This window comes from Rattus norvegicus, chromosome 18 (assembly GCF_021556685.1).
Source record: "Rattus norvegicus strain SHRSP/BbbUtx chromosome 18, alternate assembly SHRSP_T2T, whole genome shotgun sequence".
NCBI lineage: Eukaryota > Metazoa > Chordata > Mammalia > Rodentia > Muridae > Rattus > Rattus norvegicus.
The window spans coordinates 61,551,351-61,574,362 of record NC_141551.1 but is presented as its reverse complement, the minus strand read 5'-3'; the positions used below and the strand labels follow the sequence as shown (position 1 = coordinate 61,574,362).

General features: G+C 44.0%; 1 protein-coding gene across 4 annotated transcripts; it reads left to right on the top strand.

Moving 5' to 3' along the window:
* The first annotated feature begins 975 nt into the window (after positions 1–975).
* Lman1 (lectin, mannose-binding, 1) lies at positions 976–22,898 on the top strand. 4 transcript variants are annotated; one of them, NM_001433661.1, is given in 14 exon segments: positions 976–1,223; positions 4,887–5,041; positions 5,125–5,232; positions 6,001–6,062; positions 6,973–7,072; positions 8,971–9,094; positions 10,194–10,252; positions 10,622–10,754; positions 12,318–12,511; positions 12,612–12,682; positions 16,257–16,407; positions 19,444–19,565; positions 19,838–19,891; positions 21,006–22,898. In NM_001433661.1, coding segments are annotated over 13 exon segments (1,554 nt in total). In that variant the 5' UTR covers positions 976–985; the 3' UTR covers positions 19,875–19,891; positions 21,006–22,898.
* The last annotated feature ends 114 nt before the right edge of the window (positions 22,899–23,012 follow it).

Here is a 23,012-nt window from a genome sequence, read left to right as displayed (position 1 = left end):
ATACAGATGTTATGAAATTTTGAGGACCTGGGTTTAACCTCAAGAACAGAATTCATATAAATATGGAAAGAGAGACCCTACCCCATAAAGTTGTCCTTTGTCCTCTGTGTTCTGTAGTACGTGATGTATACACACACACATACACACACACAAACACACACACACACACACACACAATGTCACATACACACAAAATAATGAAAATAAAAAAAAACCATGCAATTCATTCATCAACTCTGCCCATAGCATATAAGTTTGCAACAAAACTACCGAATTTTATTTGAATGCACTGTGCCCTGGTTTCAAGTATTTGGAAAGCCTTCGAAATTCCTTTTTGAGAAGTAAAGTTGATTTGACATAAACCTCTTGATTCAACCACCTGAAAGGTCCTGGGGCTCTTTTGAGATGCTCTTACGGGCTGAACATTTTTTCTGGAAAGTTTACAAAACAAAAGCTAGCCACTGAATCTTAGATGCCTCTATTCATTGCTTTATTATGGGCTGGCCCCACAAGTCTTAGGGCTTCCGAGGTTTTCTAAGTCACAGAAGGTAGTCCGCTACTCTGGGACTTGAAAAACTTGGTAGTAGGAAAAAAGTGGAATCACCTTCCCCAAAGGCACTACAGAACTGGATACACCTCACCTCTACTGGGTCGAGTCTCTGTCCTTGACCCCGTCCCCGCCCCTGTCCCCGCCTCTGCTCCCTCCCCGCCCTCCCCACCTCACAGTCCCTGCCCCGGACCCCAAGCTGCTAGAGCAGTGAGCTCTTAGGCCAGCTCCGCCTCCCAGTCTTGCCCAACCCCTTCTGTAGCCCCGCCCACAGATGCTCACAGTTCTAGTGGCCCCCAGGATAAAGGAGGCCAGGGGCGGGGCTCATCCCTGGTCCGCCGGTCTCCTGGGCTCCACCAATCAGTGAGCGCCCTGTTGGCCATCCGCGGCTCCAGAGCCCCTCCCTCTCCCGCCGGCCTCTGCGTCCCAGAATCCAAGATGGCGGTGTCCAGGCGGCGGGGTCCCCAGGCTGGAGCGCAGTCGTTCTTCTGCGCCCTGCTGCTGTCTTTCAGCCAATTCGTCGGGAGCGACGGCATGGGAGGAGATGCTGCGGCTCCCGGCGCCGCAGGCACCCAGGCCGAGTTGCCACACCGCCGTTTCGAGTACAAATACAGCTTTAAGGGGCCGCATCTGGTGCAGAGCGATGGGACCGTGCCCTTTTGGGCCCACGCGGGGAGTAAGCCGGGGCTGGGGCGAGGGGCGGGTTCCCTCCTTACCTTCCGTCTTCTCGGTCTATCTCCCCAAGGCCCTGCAGTGCCGAGGGTCAGCTCCAGCCCTGCATGCCACATGCACTGGAGCAGGACTCCCCCAGGCAGCCCCAACTCCAGGTCCCCCTAGCCGGCAGGTTCCCCGCGTGTCCCCGAGCCTTCTCCCGCAGCTTATCCACCCACTTTCAGTCTTCCCTTCTTTAATCTCATCAGTACTTTCTGTGTGATTCAGAGGTGTTTTGTTACTTTCTGCAGTTCCTTGCACTGAAACCAGCTTCTGAGTGTCATGTTACCCTACACCCGAATGCCACGTCTCAAGGGTACACTTTCCGTGGCCATAGCAATTTGAGACCAGTTCCAACAGCCTCCTTCTGCTTGCTTGTTTTAGGTAGTTAGCAATGGTCAGGTTTGTACCTAACTTCCAGAATGCTCCAAGATAGCATAGAATGTTAGTGATTTTTAAGTCTTTGGATGTCGTTCTTTAAATTTTGGGATTACACCAAAGAATTGCCTCCCAGTGGCAGCGTGTGTAGACTTTGATCTTTACACTGTAAACTTTTTATTAGTGTCTTTCTATAGTTAGTATTGATTGTTTACAAACTTGAGCTAAGAATAGACTCATATCCTCTCTTTTAAGACTTAGGGAAAAAAATGAGATCATTTCTGCTTCCAATTTTATTCATTCTGACACAGATGACAGAACCATGACTGAGCCCTGCCCTGGTTAGAAGAAAATGTATCTGCACTTTTTAGTGCTGATGTGACACTGCTAACCCAAGACTATCTGTAGCACTTGTTGTTCAGCTCTTCAGGGACTGTCAGATATAACCGTTCAACCAAATAGTAAATACCTTCTGGTTTTGTGGGTAACTGAGTGTTCATTTATAGAAGACTTTTCTGTATCATCTGACATTGTCCTGGAACTGAAGCAAAATGCTTCATTTCTAGAAAGTAAAGGCTTGCAGCACACTTCCAGGAAGGACCGCTTTCCTCAAATTAATGTGCAATTATCAGGTGTAAATTTCATTGAACTTAATGACGGAGTCATTATGTAGAGTTGAGGCAGAATGCAATTATGCCATTACTCGGTTGGTTTATTATAAGCCTTGTGGGCTTATAATGCTGCCAAGATAGCATTGCTCTGCACACACAAAGACGATGAATGTGATACCAAACACGGGGTTTCAGACCTCCTCTTTCTGTTTTTCTTCTGGAAATGGTGGTGAGTGTGTTGGCAGCTCTTCACCTGTCCATTGCCTGTCTGCTCTTCTCTCTTTTCCACTCACACATCAGCAAATCCAGAATGTTAATCAGCTATTGATATCTTCACTCTCTTTTACGGAGCCACAGGTAACAAATGTAGACTACTGTGAAAGAGGTCAGAATAAAAGGCTAGAGTTGCTGTTCTGTTGGGAGGGGGCTTGCCCAGCATACGTCAAGCCCTGTGTCCAGTTCCTAACAACAGGAGTAGTGGTTCACATTTGTAATCCCAGTGCTGATTTCACTGGGAGGTGAGGCGAGAAGATCAGACGTTCAAGGCCATGCTAGGCTGAATTTAACTTCAGTCTGGGCTGAAGATAGGCATAGGGGTTTGTGTCCAATATACCGTAGTGTGAGTATTTGGTTAGACTTACTGGTACAGATCCCTTGCTTTTGTGGTTACTGTAATCTTTAATCTTACTGTTATGTTAATACTGTTGTTCATTTTTCTCCCTTTTCATTTATTCTTGCAACCCATCATTTGAAACAGAAAAACAAAGACACTTGGGATTTAGTTTAAAAACACAGCCCAGTACATTCAGCCCTAATTAGGATCACAGAGATCTCTTGTAAATCTTGTGTCCTTTTGTGCTGTCAGCACATAGCCTTAAGTTCATAAGGGCAAAAAATGATAATATTCTATAGCTGTCCACAACTGTCAAAGCTCTCACCTTCGCTCTCCTGTCTGAGCTGTGGTAGGCAGCCAGGTGATATCTGCTGTATAGAAGGAACAAGCGACCACACAGAGGCTCTTGGACAGTGGACTCGGACCTTCCAGTTCTGTGTCCAGGGCTTTTTCCATGGTTCTTTCCCCACAACCTTTGAGTGTTTGAATGAGTGAGTACACTAAAATATCTCAGCTTTCCTTTCTACCTATAAAGTGTTTCCTTTCCTAGCATAAATGTCAGAATGGTTACACTCTGAGAAAATATGTTCAAAGTGTTCAAATTTAGGCCTTTTAGGACCTCAATAATCAGTCAATGGTAGGAAGATCAAAGGATTTACAAGTGTACCTTGTTTTATTGTGTCCTAGTTCATCCGAGTTTGCAGAGAATATTCTTGAGGTGTTCTTAACAGACTGAAAGTTTGTTCAGAAGTCTGTCCGTGCTGCTTGTCCACTCTGCCAGATGCTCTTAGCAGTTTCAGCCAGTGGTATTATTGGTTTTGGTGTTTGTCTCTGAGGTCTTGGGAGTCATTCACAGGTCCTGCAAGTGATAAGACAAGTGCTCTTCTGCTGACCCATGTGCTGATTCCTTAATGTATTTTGAAATTAAAGCCTGCTCATTGTTATTTCAGATATGATGATGTTATGTGATCAGTTTGTAGTATAGTATAAATGTAACTTTTAGATAGACTGGAAAACCAACTCCCCCCCCCCCAAAAAAACAACCCAATGTGTGCCTTGCTTCACTGTGACAGTTTGAAACTGACCCAGCGTTCTCCCTGTGCTGTGCCTATATAAATAGTTGTACTCAATGGCCTGCCTAAGGTCCAAGAGTCATACGTGGCTGAATTGGAACTTGAGCCAGCTACTCTTTTGAGTTTCACTTGTTTTCTCTGAGAGTCCACTGTAGTTAAAGAACTGCTCATTATATTAAAATTTAGTTGGCCTTATTCCTGGGGAAATGTTTATATGCAGGATTTTTTTGCATGTGATTTTTGGAGTGTTTAAAGAAGTCGTCAGGCCTGGCCCTTTGATTTCACACACGAACGTTTGATGAACCCCGTAGAGTTAGGACATGATTGAACCAAAGTCACAGCCGAACATGATTCCCAGTGATGGGTTCTTCTCATAATGGCTCTTTTAACGCTTGTAACTGGTAAAATGCATTGTTGACTTTTAATATGGAACAGATTTTTGAGGTAATATTATTAAAAAGAGATTATGAAAATCAAATGAAGTTTGCCTTTTTTATTGAAGATTTATAGAATATATTCAGATTACCATTTCCCCTCCCCGTCTCCTTCCAGACCCTCCCCACCTCCTCATCCATCCAACTCTATGCTTTCTCTCTCTTTAGAAAACAAACAGGCGAAACAAACAAATAAGAGGTTTTAAAAACACAGAAAAAAATTGCACCAGAAACAGACTTACACACGGAAACAAAAGCCATAAGAACACCCACGATATAAAAGCAAAAGTTTTAAGTTTTAATCTCTGTCCTCGGCATTTAATGTGTGGGTGTAGGCTTCTAGATGTATTTCTCTTTTCAAAAATAAAATTTCAAAGTCATAGCTGTCAGCATGAAGTTATTTCTAACAATACGAAGGTAGAATTTAATCTTTGTAGCTGTGTGTAGCCATTCAAAGGTAATCTGTTGAGTTCTGCATACTTACAACTTAAAGCTTTTCTTTTCTGATTCCTGCCACAGATGCTATTCCAAGTGCAGATCAGATCCGAATAGCACCGTCCTTAAAGAGCCAAAGAGGTTCCGTGTGGACCAAAACAAAAGCAGCCTTCGAGAACTGGGAAGTGGAAGTGACATTCCGAGTGACCGGAAGAGGTCGAATTGGAGCTGATGGCTTAGTATGATCATTTCTGTCACTGGAGTGAGCATAGTCACCAAGCGTCACTGCCTCCTAACTGTTGTTCCTCTTACGTTTTCTCAGGCAATTTGGTATACAGAAAACCAAGGCTTGGACGGCCCTGTGTTTGGATCAGCTGATATGTGGAATGGTGTTGGAATATTTTTTGATTCTTTTGACAATGACGGAAAGGTATACTTACTGTTAAAACTGTTAGCCATTTTCCATGTTAAAGTATTTCTAGCAGTTAGGCTGTTGGAAGGTGGCTTACCTGACACCTTGAATTTAATAGTAAAGAACTTGGCTGATAGTCTGAGCATGGTAGTTAGTTTTAGTAACAGAGACAAATTACTAGAAGCTTTGTAGGCATGACTTTTTGCACACTAATTTACAGCTACGGTGGAGACCTAGCTCTTGAGAACCTGTCAGTGATTCACACCCTGCATATGCTTAGTAACTTATGAAAAGTCAGCATGAGTTTTTAGATGTGGGCAGGAAAACCAGTGGTATTTAGGAAGCTGTGGTAGCACTCACGTGCTTGGCTGCAACTACCTCTCATACTTGGATTTGCTCCTATGTTAATTACTTTTTTTTTTTTCCTATTCTTTTTTTCGGAGCTGGGGACCGAACCCAGGGCCTTGCGCTTGCTAGGCAAGCGCTCTACCACTGAGCCAAATCCCCAACCCGTTAATTACTTTTTGATCATGCCAGTTTTCCTGATGATGTTTTAGAAACAGTTAAGAAACAAACGTACATGCTGAAAATTAGCTTGTTGTTTATTGATGTTTCAGAACTTACTGTTAGCATTTTAAAGAACTTTTAATAACTCCTTGAAAGCTTAGGCCATATTATTGTAAAAATTTAAGAGCTCTAGAATCTTAGCAGTGCGAGATCTCATAGCAAATGAGAAATGATGGATTTCTCAACGAAAGGTACTAAAATAACTGTATTTTCTTCTAGAAAAACAATCCTGCTATAGTAGTTGTAGGCAACAATGGACAAATCAATTATGACCACCAAAAGTAAGTGTGATTTCTATATTATTTCTTGTTTCAAATTCTTTTTGGAAACCTCGGGAAGTACATTGCTTCAAAGCTCAACACTCGAACGAAGCCCGATTGTTCCTCTGTGCTCGCTCTGTGCTCGCTCTGTGCTCGCTCTGTGCTCGCTCTGTGCTCGCTCTGTGCTCGCTCTGTGCTCGCTCTGTGCTCGCTCTGTGCTCGCTGTTTTATGGCCACTAGGTTTTGAAGTTCTTTCTGTGAGCCACACATCCCATGTTAACTGAAAGAGAGCTTTCAAAAATAAGTCTAGCTTTCACCAAGCTGGTGAGTCCCCAGGCCAAGCCACCATTTTTCAATGTCAGTGCCACTTTTAGACAGTGAGTTACAGAGTCTCGAGGTGGTGAGTGTAAGCACATTGCTTCTCCACGCCTCGCTTTGCTCTTTCCTGCCTTGCTGACAGGTTTTAACAAACCCGGGAGAGTGGTTTAAAATAGCAATGCCTAGGCCGGTTCTTTTTTTTCGGAGCTGGGGACCGAACCCAGGGCCTTGCGCTTCCTAGGTAAGCGCTCTACCACTGAGCTAAATCCCCAGCCCCCCTAGGCCGGTTCTTTAGGTTCAGTTTCAGCTGGCTTGGACGGGTTTATAGACTTGTGTCTTTAAAAACTCCACGAAGGGTTGGAACATAGCTGAGTAGAGCACTTGCCTAGCATGTCTGCTTCTATCAGCACAAAAAAAAAAAAAACGTAAAGACCCTGAGTGATTTGGACTCTGTCTTGGTCCCTTACGTAATAGCGTATTCTCCTTCCCTTAGCTCATGGATTTTGGCCTTCCTTCCCCATGTTCCCCAGAGTTCTGACAGGAAAGCCTTTGTCTTCTAACCAACATGGACTGTCGTAAGCTTCCTTGTAACTTGGCATTTTTGAATCCACAGTGATGGTGCCACTCAAGCCTTAGCGAGTTGTCAGAGGGACTTCCGTAATAAACCCTATCCTGTCCGGGCAAAGATTACCTATTACCAGAAAACACTGACGGTAAGTGACAGTAATCAAATAATTAATGTTCTAATACCACTTATTTTAATTCTTGACAGGAGGTAATGTACTTAAATGCGGGTTTCCACACATTTGTATGCATTGCCCTAACAGTGGTTCTTTTTTTTTTTTTTTTTTTTGGTTCTTTTTTTTTTTTTCGGAGCTGGGGACCGAACCCAGGGCCTTGCGCTTCCTAGGTAAGCGCTCTACCACTAAGCTAAATCCCCAACCCCCTAACAGTGATTCTTAACCTTCCTAATGTTGTGACCCTTTAATACAGCTCATCGTGTTGTGGTAGCCCCAATACATACAATTATTTCATTGCTACTTCATAATGGTAATTTCGTTACTGTTAGGGATCTTACTATGAATACCTGATATGCCGGATATCGGACATGTGACCCCATGAAAGGGTCATTTGACCCCCAAAGAGGCCATGACCCACAAGTTGAGAACCACTGCTCTTAGATTATCTGGTATATGCGATCTTCTGTGTGCATCTTTGCCGTTAGTCTGATTGGTTAGAGGAAGCTTGAGCACCCAGCTGAAGATACTGTTATGTGCACATCCACGTCTTCAGGATTCGGACACGAGTAAGACAAAGGCCATTGTTGTGGAAAGCTTGTAGACCACAGAGGGAGCACAGCACCACCATACTGTGTGACAGGCACAGCAGGAGGGACTTGTCAGCTCGGAACTGGACCCTGGACCCTGGGGAAGGTGGAGGGGCTCCTGGCTGAGATGTGGCTCCAGCAGGAATAGGAATGCGTATGTGCTCCAGGCGCAGAAAGCACGCAGGGCCTTGAGGCCGAGCACTTGTAGTTCACTATGGGAGATGGGGCGTTTCTCAAGTGGGCGGAAAGGTCCCAGGAACCATAGCTCTGAGTAACCTTTAATAGAGTCGGCCTTCTTGGCCAGGAGTGAAGTGATGGCTTTTACGGTTTAACAAGTGACTTGTTAAGGCTTGCAGTAGCGTGATGGGGACAGAGACTGAGGAGATTTAGGCTCTTAGACCCGGGAGCTCATGCTGCTGCTTTTCAGACCGCTCCGTGAGATACATCGCTCCATTTGCCACATGGAGAAATCGAATGTGGGAAATTTTAAGTAACTTGGACCCAAGTTATTTATTATATTATCTGGTTTGAACCCAGGTATCTGCAGAGCTCCATTTTCTGCTGACTTGTGATAGATGCCACAGTAGACGACACATGAGCAACGTTGTCCCAGTCACTAACCTTGGGTAGTCAAGAGCAGTTAATTGTATTTCTGGTGGGTGATCAGTTCACAATGATCTTGGCTCCAAAGGCTTTGCAAGAGGAGAACTTACTTTATTGTAGAAAGATGTCAAACTGTCAACATTGTCTCCTTTTGAGACTTTAACACATATAATGGAGTAAAAAAATAAAATAAGTGAACTATCATACTGTGTAATGAGGGCTAGTAAGGAGTTTATTTTAAATTATACCTTATGGAGATGGCTCAGCAGATAAAGAAGTCACCATGCAGGCTTAAGAGCCAGAGCTCAGAACCTATGAAAAAGCTGAGAACATGTGGCCACCTGGAATCCCATCACTCAAGAGATAGGGCAAGATGGCGGCTGGTCTAGAGAATCACTGAGCTCTGGGATCAGATGTGAGACTCTGCCTCAGGAAATGAGATGGAAAGTGGTTGAGAAAGATACCCAGTGTGGACTTCAGGGCTCCAGACGCACACGCACGTGCACACGCGCACACACACACACACACACACACACACGCACGCACGCACACACAATGTCCATACACAGAGAAAATCACAACAGTAGAAGGAGGCAAGAATGGATATTACTAATCACAGAATGCTAAAATATACTTTTAAATGTCTGTTGTAAGAGTAACGACTTCAGTATGTCTTCCTAGGTCATGATCAATAATGGCTTTACACCAGATAAAAATGATTATGAATTCTGTGCCAAAGTGGAAAATATGGTTATCCCCACGCAAGGGCATTTTGGGATATCTGCTGCAACAGGAGGTCTTGCAGGTAAATCTTGCCATCTTTTCATATTGAAAGCTTGTGAATGAGTCATACTGGTAATAGTATGTTTAGGGAATGTAGACACAATTCCGTTTACTCTTAAAAGTCTTTGGAGCCTTCCCACTGTCCGTTATACCAATCTTGGCAGTCGGAGCTGCGTGGATGCATGCTAATTACACCATTCATTTAGGTGCAGTTTGTAGTGAAGGGGCATATTTAAAGTTGAGCATATAAGAAGTAAATTCCCAAATGTTCTAGAACACTTGAAGGTTGTTGTATCATATAGAAATGAATTCAGAAGTCCAAGGAGGTATTATCTGGGGACAAACTTTAAATGAAGATAATTACATTTTTCCCCCTATGTAAGTAAAGGAGTCCCTCCACACCAATACTGCTTTGTGTTCATGTGGCACATGACCGTTTTAAATACTTCCAAATCGCTCTGTAAACCCAAGCAAAGAGGAAGAAGATGGATAGCCATTTTTTTCAGCTGTTTGCTAAGTCCAGATGAAGGCTGTCCTCAAGGTCACACAGTCACCTCTGCATTTGTGATCCTGACTGTTGAGCACCTGGCCTCTCCTGAGGTCACTCAGTCTGCTTACCTCGCTGCCTCTCGGATCTCCCCAGAGAGGCAGACATAGAAGGATGCTGCACACTTGAAGTAATTCACTCTGCACGGGGGATAGGGCCAGCCAGGATTGGCACAGCTATTCTTCAGTTCCTGCCATTAGCTGGAACAACTTGACACTGATTTGACTTAAATGGTTTAGGGAAAATAGAAGTATTATTGTTCTCCAGTTCAGTAAAGCAAGTATGAAAGCCAGAGCTGGTACAGGCAAAGGAAAGGTTTTGGAAGTAGGTGGACAGGGCTTTGAGTGATTGGAGCAGGACATCATCCATGTAGGAGACTGGGAGAGCACAGGAAGAGCCTTTAGATGCTTATGGTTATCTCCAGCTGAACACTTCTGCTGTGCTGACTTAGGGGAGAGGTTTGGAGTAGCTCTGATGTCAGTCTTTCATAAGTAATATACATGCCTGTCAAGTCAGTTCTTAGCTGTGAAACAACTGGTCCCAGCACTTCCTGAAATGGTTTTTAAATTTGTAGATGACCACGATGTTCTCTCTTTCCTGACTTTCCAACTAACCGAGCCCGGAAAAGAGCCAGTGAGTATACACTTTCTTCCAGTTAATTTTCAGTTTTCAGTGGTGTTACTACAGCTGTAGACTCTAAGAAGACTGACCTCAGTCTGGGTCTTGTTTTGGTTCACTGCCATTTGGTCTTATTTTCTCCTTGGCAAAACAGATGTCTGTTTAGGAGCCATCTCTTAGTGTTACCTGAGACAGATGCTTAGAGTAAAAGCTCATTAAATGGAAGTAGTCACTATGATTTTTGATAATATTAAAACCAAGAGTGAACTGTCTGATTTAAGTAAGACAATCTTGAAGCTAGTGACGGAGAGTGATTGTGAGAAGGAGAGGTGCCAAGATGTCTCACTAATTCCCTTATTATGACCTGTTCTTTCTCTGAAAAAGCCTACGCCAGAAAAAGACATTTCAGAAAAAGAAAAGGAAAAGTATCAAGAGGAGTTTGAACACTTCCAGCAAGAATTAGACAAGAAGAAGGAGGAATTCCAGAAGGGCCACCCTGACCTCCAGGGGCAGCCAGGTAAGGTGTAGCTGGGGTTGTTGTGTGGAGGACACTGGGGTCTGCACTGTCTGCCTCATCTCTACTCTCAGACCAGCACACTCAGTAATGGATGGGAAAGCTCAGTTTGGGTCTTTCTGGGTCCTAGAGGGTGGCTCGTGAGGTGTGAATTAAGATCATGGCAGCGGTGTAGGTGAACACAAACCACTGTGTTGGAGTTTGGTGAGCGTTGCTGGATCCCTGCGGTGTTCTCTAAATAAATGAAGGTAACAGCGCTGCCCTCCCTCGCGGCTAAGTGCTGCCTACATAAAGGCGTCCGAGACTCTCCTTGCAGTGATACATACTCGCTTTCATTACAGAGTTCTGATAGTTTTATGGATGTGTTGGAATTACTGGAATTAAATTGTCCTATCACCCTGTGAAATCTTCCTTTCTCTTTGACCCCCTTCTCTCCAACTATCGTGGTGATAGTGAAGAAAATGATACACTTTCCCCAGCATGGAGTCAAGCATCTCAGGAATGAGCAAGGTCTCATGGGTCTCTGTGTCCAGGATGAAATGTTGAAAGGCCCAATGTTGTACCGTTCTTATGTATTTCATGGTTGCAACAGCTGTGTCTGGATGGCAGTAGTTCATGGTGCTCCTTCCTACATTACTGCTCTTACAGTCTTTCTGTCCCCTCGTCGTGTCCTTGGACCTTTGGGTCAGTGACATAGATATCCTGTTTAGGACTATCAAAATTATTGTAAGCTTAGAGTGAAGTGGTGCCTGCTACTTTTCCCTTTACTACTGAGAATCGTGGACTTTTTAGTTTTAACATATTCTCTCTCTTTTTTTTTTTAAGATTTATTTATTATATAAGTACACTGTAGCTAGCTGTCTTCAGACACACCAGAACAGGGCATCAGATCCCTTTACAGATGGTTGTGAGCCACCTTGTGGTTGCTGAGATTTGAACTCAGGACCTCTGGAAGAGCAGTCAGTGCTCTTAACCACCGAGCCATCTCTCCAGCCCAGAATCATGGACTTTAATGGTGGGAAAAATTAAAATGCTAGTTTAAGCCCAAGAACTTGAGATCTTATCTGTTGTTACATTGTCACTGCTTAGTATCTGCTAGTTTTATATCCAGTTTGTTCCCCACCAGCTGGAATGATAGACACTATACTGGAAGCGTATTGAACACTGTGAAGTGCAGTTCTCAGTGATTGGCTATGATAAACATCGTATAATTTGTGCCCATACCTTGCAGCTGTTTGAGGAAGGTGTATAGAGAAGGTTGTTGGCAATTGTGGGTGCCCACTTAAGCATCACCCCATCAGAATATTTTTTTCCACTCCAGAAGGTTCTCTGGCACCTTACGCATATTCTTCACATAGCCTATTGCTGTTTTGATTTCTGTTACTTCATATTAGTTCTCCCTAGTAAAATTGTATAGTATATATAAAGAAAATATTTTAAGTGAAAAAGTTCAGGTACCCCTGTGTTGGTCATGTTCTGGTTTGGGTATTTGTCACCACTTGGCCTGTATTTCAAAGTCACAGATGTGTAGAGAATTGTAATTAACTGGTGGTTACTGCTTTTTAGCGGATGACATCTTTGAGAGCATAGGGGATCGGGAGCTGAGACAAGTGTTTGAAGGACAAAATCGCATTCATCTGGAGATCAAGCAACTTAACCGGCAGCTGGATATGATTCTCGATGAACAGAGGAGATACGTGTCTTCTCTGACAGAGGAGATTTCCAGGAGAGGAGCAGGGACCCCAGGACAGCCTGGGCAGGTAAGCTCTCAGGCAGTTGTTACAGCCAGAGGAGAGTCAGACCAGTGCTGTGCTCCATGTGTCCAGTGGATGCCAACTGCCTGCTCCTGTCTCCCTCCAGGTCTCCCAACAGGAACTGGACACTGTTGTGAGGACCCAGCAGGAGATTTTGAGACAAGTGAATGAGATGAAGTAAGTACCCAACAGTCATGTGTTCTGTCCCCTTGTCCCAGGGAAGCGCGGGTGCCTGCTCTCCTGTATTAGGTGCCCTTCAGGAGGGTAAACTGTACGTCCTAGGGTCATGTTAGGAATAAACGGGTAATATATACAAACTGCAAACATAAATGTTTAAAAGATCATCATAAGCTGAAAAAAAGAAAAAAAAATGCTTTAGTCGAGAGGTTTGCCATAGTGATTGGAACCAAGTGTGTGCATCTCTGGGAATTGTGGAAAGACTGGAGTGGCATACCACAACTCCATGAGAAATCCGGGAGCAGAAAGACGTTTGCTGTGGCAGGACTGGAAAACAGGCATGCTTGCTCAGGGCCCCAAGACAGATCCACCAGAGGGTTGGGCTAGGAGGGAGGTACCAGTCTTTGGATGGTTGAATGGTACATTTCTAATGAGGGTGGCTGATATACACGTCCCAGTGTCGGCGGCAGAGAGAACAAGCCATGTGTGTTCATAAGCTAATGCTTTAGCAGTCCTACCCAGCACAACCCTTGACAGAGGAGAATGTCAAGTGAGTGTTTTAAGGACGCAACATCTGTACAGGACCAGGCTAAACAGAATGGGAAGCTGAAAGGGCTCAGCTGACAACTGGAGATTTATATTCTGCTCCTTGTTACTTAAGAAACTTTCTGTTGTTAATTCACAATTCCCAAGTAAGTACTTGCCCTATTTAAATCAGATGACTGGATTGTTTTTTTTTAAAGAAGACATCTGAGTTATATATAACATAGTATTTTTTATTTTGATACAATGTTTTAAAAGATGTATTTATGAATATGGGTGGTTTTGGCTAATATGTATCATGTGCATACAGTACTGTCAGAGGCCAGAAGAGGATGTAGATCCCAAGGAACTTCAGTTAGAGGTGGTTGTGAGCTGCCATGTGGGTGCTCGGAATGAAACTCTGGACCTCTGGAAAAGCAGCCAGTGCTCTTATCCACTGAGCCGTCTCTCCAGCCCCTTACTTTCATATGAATTTAAACTTCAGAAGCTATTATGTCTTTCACCCATCTTTTAATGTTGACTTTTTTTTTATATAACCACAATAGAATTGTGAAAACCAGCAAATTAACATGCATACTGTATGATCAACTAAACAAATGACCTGGGTGAGCCCTCCATCCCTGGGGAGCTGTAACGTGCATGCATACATACATACACACACGCATGCACATGCACGCACGCCTCGTGCACATTCACAGACACATATTAGCCCTCTTTTAGACCTGCCACCTTATTCTTTTCCCAGCTCCCCATCTGTTTAGTGTTAGGGCATTAAAGCCAGGGATCTGCTGGGGCTGGTGCTCTTCCTAGCCTCCCCCTTGGTTCCTGAGCCCTTTCTGTCTCATTGAAAGCAGGCATAGGCAGCAGCTCCACTTTTACTAGGTCGTGTGATTCTTTTCTGTGAGGGAATGTCCTACACGGTCTTTCTTTTGGGAGGACCATGTTCTGGGCATGCTCTTTGCCTCCTCACTTTCCGGTAGTGCTGGGACCAGCTGAAGTTCACGTGGTGGTTGGGAAATTCAGGCTTTGGGCTCCTTTATGTACAAAGTCACTTCCCTCAAATACGTAGCAACCCTACCAACTTCCCATTCAGCAGTGGCAAGTACATGATACTTATACAGCAAGTTAATAAAAAATTGAGCCCAAGATTAAACTTTAGAAAAATACACGAGGAAATACCTGCCGTTCCTGGGAATGACAGCTGTCTTTATGGGCTGTTCCGTATTCTCTGGAAATCCTGGTAGACTTTTAGCAGCATACAGTTCAGCCCTCTGCTGTAGCATTTCATACCTCTCCCCACACGGTCAGCTTGCAACCCTTGCTGTCCAGACTTGAGCACACACCACGCTCGCTCTTTGGTCTCTGTTCCCATTCTTGTTGCTTTTCCTTCCGTTGTCCCTTAACGGATGTTTCTGCCAAAGTTTCCATCTAGCCTCCTCTCATGTCATCTGCTCCTTATACCAAAGGCAATTCTGCCATTTCAGGTCCTCCCAGACACTGGGCACTGGGCCTGCTGAGCGCAGTCCTCTTCCTTTCTAGGTCTTTGTATGCCATTAAGATAAATTGCAATTGGTCTCTGACTGAGAAAACCCCAGGTATTTTGTGGCTAGTGTTAAGTTTGCACTGCTCACTCAAGTCAGATGGAACTTTTATACTTAACATATTTATACACACACATTAACACATAAAATTAACCACACATAATAGTAACCCAGCATGACATAACTCTGACAGTTTTCTCTTCTTTCATAGTTCCTGCTTTTTACATTAAAATTCACACGGAGGGAGTAAGAGTGAAAACTTCATGGATTCATCTGAATAGAGCACTGTTGTTGAACATTGTTAGAAAGTCAGGATGGGAACCCCTCTCGGAGCCACACTAGCCCACTAACCATGCCAGTACGATTGGGAAGGTCTGCTGATAGGGGTGGTTTTGACAAGAAAGCATGGCAGGAAAGTCTGCTGAAGTTGAGGAGGTTGTGTCATTTGACTTGGCCTTGACTCTAGTCTACAGATAGGAGGCAAGGAGTGTCTACAAAGGGCACTACACAGACAGGCTTACGGTTGAAGGGTATTTTCAGGGAGTGGAAAGGGTCAGGAGAGAGGAAAGAACAGCAGGGGATAGTCAGAACGAAGGTGGAGACTCTTAGTGCTTGATCTACCTTGGGGATCACTGGACTTGAGGGCATTTCCTGTTGCCAGTGGTAGTCACACGTGACTTGCCATTCATAAGCGTTGAAAGTGCCTCTTACTAAAGCACCCTTGTCATTGTCAGGTGCGCTCATCCCTGTCTGTTTCCTCCGTGGTTGGAGTTTCTTATTGCCATGCTGTACATCCACAGGGCTCGGCGGCTGCTCTGTCTTAACTGTGGACTCATGTCTTACACAGAGCACATGTCCTAAAGTCAGTGTGTAAAGATGTCGCGTAGTTAGGAGACTCACACATTCCTTCAGACAGTAGTGACAGTGCTGCTTCGGTGGTTGGCTTCCTGTCTCTGTCCTGGGCATGTCCCTGAGGGCCATCTGATGGAGCCCAGAGACATGAGGCAGAGTTCATTCGTGTCAGGAGTCCCTGAGACCAGCAGATTCTCTGCTTTGTCAGAGAACTCAGAAAGCGCTGTTCCTGGTCATGGTGTGTTACAACAAAGAGAAGCAGTCATAAAGATGGTGCGTGAGCAGAGTGCAGGACTCGGGCTCCCTCTGCCCCTCCCAGCAGCCTCCCAGCACACAGAGTTTGGATTGCAAGTTTTTATTTTATGGTGATTTGAAAGATGAGTATGTATTGAAAACCGCACTACAGGTTTTCAGTTTGGTCTTTCCCTGGGCTGTGGTAGGTTAGGGATGTGATGTGGCAGGTTGGGCGGCGTCTCACACCAAATCCCTGTCAACTACTCTGTCATGTGGGTCGGCAATTAAAACTTTTGTTTTTTAATGGTCTGAAGTGTTGAACTCAGAAAAGTGTAACCATTTGAAATGTATAACTGGAAACCAAAAACAAAAGCCTGTGACCTCCAAGGGGTTTTGTGCTCTAGGAACTCCATGAGTGAGACCATGCGGCTGGTTAGTGGCGTCCAGCACCCAGGCTCGGCCGGCGTCTACGAGACAACCCAGCACTTCATGGACATCAAGGAGCACCTGCACATCGTGAAGAGAGATATCGACAGCCTCGCGCAGCGCAGCATGGTAACTCGGTCCCCTGTGTCATGGTCTGAAGTGATGCTCATGCTCACTCCTAACGACCTCGTCCTTCTGAACACCTTGGCTCTGGGTCTGCTGGGGAGGAGGCAGACGTCTGTCTGCACTCATTACTCGCACTGCCAGAAGAAGAAGATACTTGTATTCTCACTTTGATATCCTCCATAATCCATGCTTTCTAAACTTGTTTAGCAATTTACTTGTGAATATAAGGCAGGGTTTGGTTTTTTTAATTGAAAATAGATTTTTTTTTCAGTGCAATGTACACTGATGATGGTTTCCCCTCCCACAGCTCCTCCAAGATGTTTCCTTTGGTCCAGTTGGGGCTCCACCTCCCCAGTTATTTGGTGACCCCACTTAGATCGCCTTTGTGTTGGTGAATATTTTAGGAAGCGTCTACTGTGTTGGGTTTCCATGCAGCTCCTCGTGTGCCCTTTAGTTTTAGTCATCTCTCCCTTTTCCTCTCTCAACTCTTCCTTCCCCCTCTCCATCTGCTCCTACTGTTCCAGTCCCGCCTCTTACCCTTCCATAACTGTCTATTTCCTCTTCCTAATGTGGTCCAGCCCCTCCCCTCCCTCCTCCCTTACTCTATAACCTCTGTGGTCGCATGGACCATAGCCTCTTCTCGGGGACTTGGCAGGCAGCATGCACGAAGAACTGGATGCTCTCCATTTTTGTCTTTTGGGTCTGGGCCCTCTCACTCAGGACGATTTTTTTTTTCTATCTCTATCCATTTACCTATGAATTTTGTGATTTCTTTTTTTTTTGTTGTTGTTGTTGTTGTTGTTGTTGTTGTTGTTGTTGTTGTTGTTTTTTCGGAGGTGGGGACCGAACCCAGGGCCTTGCGCTTCCTAGGCAAGTGCTCTACCACTGAGCTAAATCCCCAACCCCGTGATTTCATTTTTTTAAAATAACTGAGTGACAGCCTTATCTTGTGCCTCATTTTAGTGGAAATTGTTTGAGTTTCTCTCAATTTAAGTTGACATTGGCCAGGGGCTTGCTAGAAACTGCCTTCAGTATGCTTAGCTATATCTCTTGTATCTCTAGACACTTGCGGACTTTTGCCATGAAGGGGTGTTGATTTTGTTAAAGGCCTTTCATGCGTCTTTGTGGTGATCCTGTTGTCAATCATGTCGTTTCATTCCCGTTTGGGTTCTCACAGACTTCACTAGTGAATATACTCTTTAAGAACTGTACACAAATTCCAAACAGCCATTTTGAATTCTTCGCCGTTGTGTGCTTTAGCTATACTGAATGTCTCAGGGCCTACTGTAGTAGTGTGGCCAGGCTCTAGAGGAGACGTACTGTCCTGGTGTTACTGTTTTTATGCTGGTGTCTGGGCATCGGGGCTTGGGATGATTGTGATTCTGGGTGTTGTCTTTGTTGGGTAAGTTTTCTGGTCCTTGGCTTCTGTTGCCCGCTCTGGCTCTTAGGAGTGTACAGTGGCTGTGCATTGCCTGGTAAGGCATGCTCTGTGTCCATGGCAGGTGTGGCTACTAGATGTCCTGGTAGACTTGTTCCTAGGTGTTTCCAGTTGACATATAGGAATGAGGATGGGCTAGGAGAGCTGGGGGCTAAGAGAATGGGCAGGCGGGAGGAAAGCTGAGGATCTCTGGAGAAAGAGCGGGAAGAGTTAGCAAGTGATCTGTTACAGTGCTGGGAATGGAGGGCAGGAAGGAGAGTGGGGATTGCCTTCTCATTCCCTGGTGAGCATGGTCAGTGGGCTTCCAGGGAGAGACAGGTTGGACTGTGAGACAAAGGCATGGTCTGAGGAAAGAAGGCAAAGCCTCCTCTCCGCAGAGGAGATCTCAATGGAAGGTGTTTTGATCAGACCCATTCCCTGCTCCCTCCCTTCCTGCCGCTCCTACCTTATGCCCTCCTCATTTCTGATACTCTTTGAATCCAGAGAGTCCACCTAATGCTGCCTGTATGTACATGAGGGCCACCCACCAGAGCCTTGACAGCCCATCAGGGACAACATCCCCGAGGAGAAATGACTCTCCCTTTCCCAGTAGGCATTCAGCCTGGATAGGCTTTCATTAGCCCCTCCTCCATTAGTGCTGGGATTTTAGCTGACTTGATCTCCTATATTCTTGTGAATCTGGGTGGTCCTAGTCAAGCTCAGAAACAGATCAACTCCTCGAAATATGTCATGTTTATATCAGCAGTAAATGGCATTGAGATGAATTTCTCAAGGTCATTAGTAAGGGACAACACCTTATCTTGTCCAACTTCCAATCTTGTCTTTCTGAACTGTGTGCATGCCTTGAATCATTTTTACAAATTTTGCGTAATAGTTTTTTTTATTGGCCCTGGTTTTTCATCCAAATCATGATATTTTAATTCTGTTTGAAGATATTTTCCTTCCTTGTTGCAGTGGCCAGCTTGGTACTGTGGGTGGATATGTCCGCAAACTCTGCCTCATAGATGCAACTAGATTGGGAACAACTATCTCAAGTCATCTCTGTCCCTGATATTTAATTAGGTCCTTAAAATATTCTGTCTTAGAGAGCTCAGAAGTAGACAGTTTTCCGAAGTCAGTCAGGTTTAGTGTTGTGAGATTGCAAAGCGTGTGCAGGAAACACAAGTCTGTTTAAGTGGTTCGTTGGTGAGAGCCAGACCATTTACTGTATGAGCTGGACACATTACTGGACATGAGGTCTGCGCTGTTCATTATTACACCAGTACAGAAATTATGAACTGGAAGCATCTGGAGTGGGAGTCTGTGGGAACCCTGGTCCCTAAAACCTTGAAGTGCACTGAAATCATTTGTAGTGAGGTTGGGAGGCAGTGGCACCATGTTGATGACTTGACAGTGACAAGGGGGAACTGCCTCATGTCAGCTGCTCTTTGAAAGAAAGAGCATTTTTAAAAGATAGTAGAAGTTAAGTAGGTAGAAAATATTTAGGGGAATGAGTAAAAGAATGCTTGTTTATTTAACGGACTGTGAGTTCTCTAAAGTTGACATTTATGTCTTTCCAGACTATTATTGACTAATTATAATACAGGTTCTTTGCCTTACAGTCATCTAATGAAAAACCAAAATGCCCAGATCTACCAGCATTCCCGTCGTGTCTGTCCACAGTCCACTTTGTGATATTTATAGTGGTGCAGACGGTGTTGTTCATTGGCTACATCATGTACAGGTGAGTCTCTTGACAGCACTTGCCCCAACGTGGTTGTAGATTGTGTGCTTTGTGGAGTTAAATAGAACCTTAATGTAGCTTTCACTGACGTAGACAGTTCACCACAAGGCCAACTGGTCTACTGGGTGTGCATGCTTAGAGTGTGTTTATACCGCACACTAGCATTCTCTACTTCAGGCGTGTTGCTCGTTTTAACAGCCCCATTTCTTTCCCAAGTTAAGTGTATAGAGCATCTGTCAGTTTTTTGGGTTTTGTTTCTTTTTCTTTTTTAGGACTCAGCAAGAAGCAGCTGCCAAAAAATTCTTCTGACCTTCATTTTCCTATGTGTACGTCATGTATGTATGTGCAAATGTTGTCTTTCTGGGGGAATTTAGTATTTAAATTGCTTCATAGTCTAAGTTATTAAATTTTGTATAAAATAACTTGAAAACATTCATTTTTCAGTAAAAATAAATGTTAAAGATAACCACATTTTGTTCATAGTACTACATGTCTTTAAATTTCAGTGAGTCTGTGGTAGGCAGAGTGCAGCCACTGAACAGAGTAATGGCAGGTCAAGACCTAAAGACACTGGGCAGCCACTGGCTGTGGTGATACCCTCTGTGTTGCTGTTAGTGCAGGGTTCTTTATTTACGTAAATAAACTTGTCCTTTTCCCTATAATATGAGGTCTAAACAAGAGCATCCTATTCATGTAACCAAAGTCACTTTTAGAAGTGAGAATTCCCTAATACTAGAGTGGGTTTAACCATCCTTTGGCCCCAACATAGCTTCTTCCGGGATCAGTCACTTGTCTGAGAGCTTTAACCTAGATGCCAGGAATTAGAGCATTTAAAGGCTCTGATGCTTTCCCCCTGTGTTCAGTGTGTATTTCACTTTTAAAGGAAATTTTGGTGGAAAACTACTAACTACTTTCTGCCTCCATCACTTCGTTGACAACATCCCTATGATGACGATTTTTAACGGGTATTTTTCTGGCAGTGTATTCATTCGTGATGACGCTGTCCTGAAAATGTTACAGTAGTGTCAATGACGTGACAGAAATGATCTTTATACTTTTAATTTGTGAAACTTATTTCTCCCATTTTGTTGAACATATAGTTTAGCTCCAACTGCGTGTTCCGTGGCTATTTTAATTTACAGAACTTACCAGTACATTCTGATTTACATTTAATCTACATAACCCAAGGTTTCTGACTTGCAGACTCTTAAATAGAGGAGGCTGTAGTGGAAGCAGCTTTGAGCTATTTGAAAGCAAATTTGTAAAGTAAATACTTAACTGTTTGTCCTTTAAACGCTAGAAATAAGGATGTTGTGAAACGTCCATCAGTGAATCAATCATTGGGCTGGAAAGATTTGCTGTCAGCACATAGTTAGTCATAGGTATTTGAGAAACCATCTGTGACATTTTAAAGTGCAGATTTCACTTCTCTTTTCACAGCTGGGCTAGACTTTCGCTGGCTTCAAGACAATTTACCTCTTATTAAAGTAATGGTCTCGTTTGCTTTGGGATCCAGAACAACACTGTTTAGTATATATGCTACTAAATTGTTGTAAGCCTTTGTAAGTTTCCTCTCAGATGTCATTTGGAGATTGGTCTGACAACCTGAGATCTATATAAGACTTTATGAAGAACGGTCTACGTTGTGGCACTACCTAACCCGCACCGCGTGTGCAGTCTCTTTGTGTGTTATCCTAGAAGTGTCACAGTGCACTCACAGTGACTGCACAGAACTCCCTGTGGCACCAAGTGCTCCTTACCTTCTCCTCTGGAGCTGGCTTTTGACAGTCATGTTCTAATAGAGTGTCATCTCAGAACTCCAGACAAGTGTCCGATGTAGACTAGGAGTCTTGGGAAATCTTCTTGAGATAAAGGCTACCAAAGCCAGTGTTACCAAGTCCATAGTCACGTGTGCCTGGATGCTAAAGGAATCCCAAATCTGGGCAGTGTACGTTTTCAGGCTCGAGTCCACGGAGAAGCACACTGGTCGTTCCTAACGTGACTGCAGCCAGCCACTGCAGCAGGAGCAGGTCCTTTTACTTCCGGTTGCTTAGAGAGTCACTCAGCAAGATAGTTCAGATCGTATATCTGTCTTTGTTTGTTTTTCAAAATCATTAAATCTAAATAGCTCACTTCTGAGCAAAACCCTGCTCTGTGGACAATTATCACTGCCAGAATCCTCCATTTCTGTAGTGTCCTGTGTGATTGGAATAATCAACTTCTCACACCAGCAAGGATTTTACAGGTGCCTTGGATTAAAACAGAATTTTTTTTTAAAAAACTTTTAAGTCTTTATTTACAATGCCACTTTTAAAAGAAATCTCAATTATGGAACTGCCGATAGGCCTGTTTAATGCCATTTGTGGTAGAATTATTTAAATGCTTTTTTCCTTTAAAACTTCACCGTGAAGTCACAGACAGTAACCAGTGTTTTATCATGTATTGAAGGCACATGAGTGTTTTTCAGAGTATTGCCCATGGACCAACCATTCAGTTCATGGGATGCTTATTAAGAATACAGATTCCAAGGCCCCATTCCAGTTCATCCACATCACAACTCAGGTGTGGCTTTCGAGTGTCTGTTCCACAGACACCACAGACATAGCACACGACAGTTGAGAACCACTAGAATGGGGAGTAGGGAAAACATGTTTGATGGGTGTTTATTTGTGGGCGCAGAGCTGAGCCACGCACATTGAGACCGGCGTCTGTGCTTGTGCTTCTGCACATCTCAGTGTTCACTAACTCTCCATTCACTAGCAACTGCAAACTAAGTCCAGGCTGTTGGCTGGCCTCTCAGCTCTTCAGTGATGACTTTGACCTGTTGAATCATCTTTGGCTCATGGCAAAGCGTAACTCTGAAGCTTGCCTGCCGAAGCCGTTGCCTTCCTGATAGTCACCACTGGTCATCTCAGACGACTGCACATGTTGATAACATGAGGAACATGGGAAAGACTTGAATAAGGGTCGCTCACCCGCTGCTCTTCCGAGTAAAGAACGTATCACTGTGGTTACCGACTCTTGACTCTTTGCAGCGCCCACATGGCTGGTTGGCGGAAGGCAATGAACAAATTAGTCATCGGGAACTTTGTAAGATTGAGGGTGGGATCAGCTCTTAGAACTTTTTAAATCTATATGTTGCCCATTTTAATATATTTCTCTTATGATGTTAAAGTTTAAAAGGGTTTTCTATCCACTGTCAATTTTAATTATATAACATTTTGTCAAGGTTTTGTTTGTTTTTGTTTTCCTTTTCTGATTGTTACTTGATGCTAGCTGGAATTCAAAAAAATGTCAATGACTTTATTCAAATAAAAGAAATATTTTAGTAAATTGGCTTTTTCTGCCATTGATTTGATGTTGGGGCCACAGTAGCCATTTTCTACATATGCCCTGCTTTGTCATATTTTATTTACCTGTGACCTGTACTGTGCTGTTTCCAGTGGC

Bases quoted from the DNA above. Each gene is read 5' to 3' on its own strand.
- Lman1 (XM_087592021.1), top strand. From the start codon at position 8,974: ATGATCAATAATGGCTTTACACCAGATAAAAATGATTATGAATTCTGT. The intron at 10,253-10,621 runs GTGAGTATACAC...TCTCTGAAAAAG, and splicing joins CCGAGCCCGGAAAAGAGCCA to CCTACGCCAGAAAAAGACAT. The intron at 12,512-12,611 runs GTAAGCTCTCAG...GTCTCCCTCCAG, and splicing joins CCCCAGGACAGCCTGGGCAG to GTCTCCCAACAGGAACTGGA.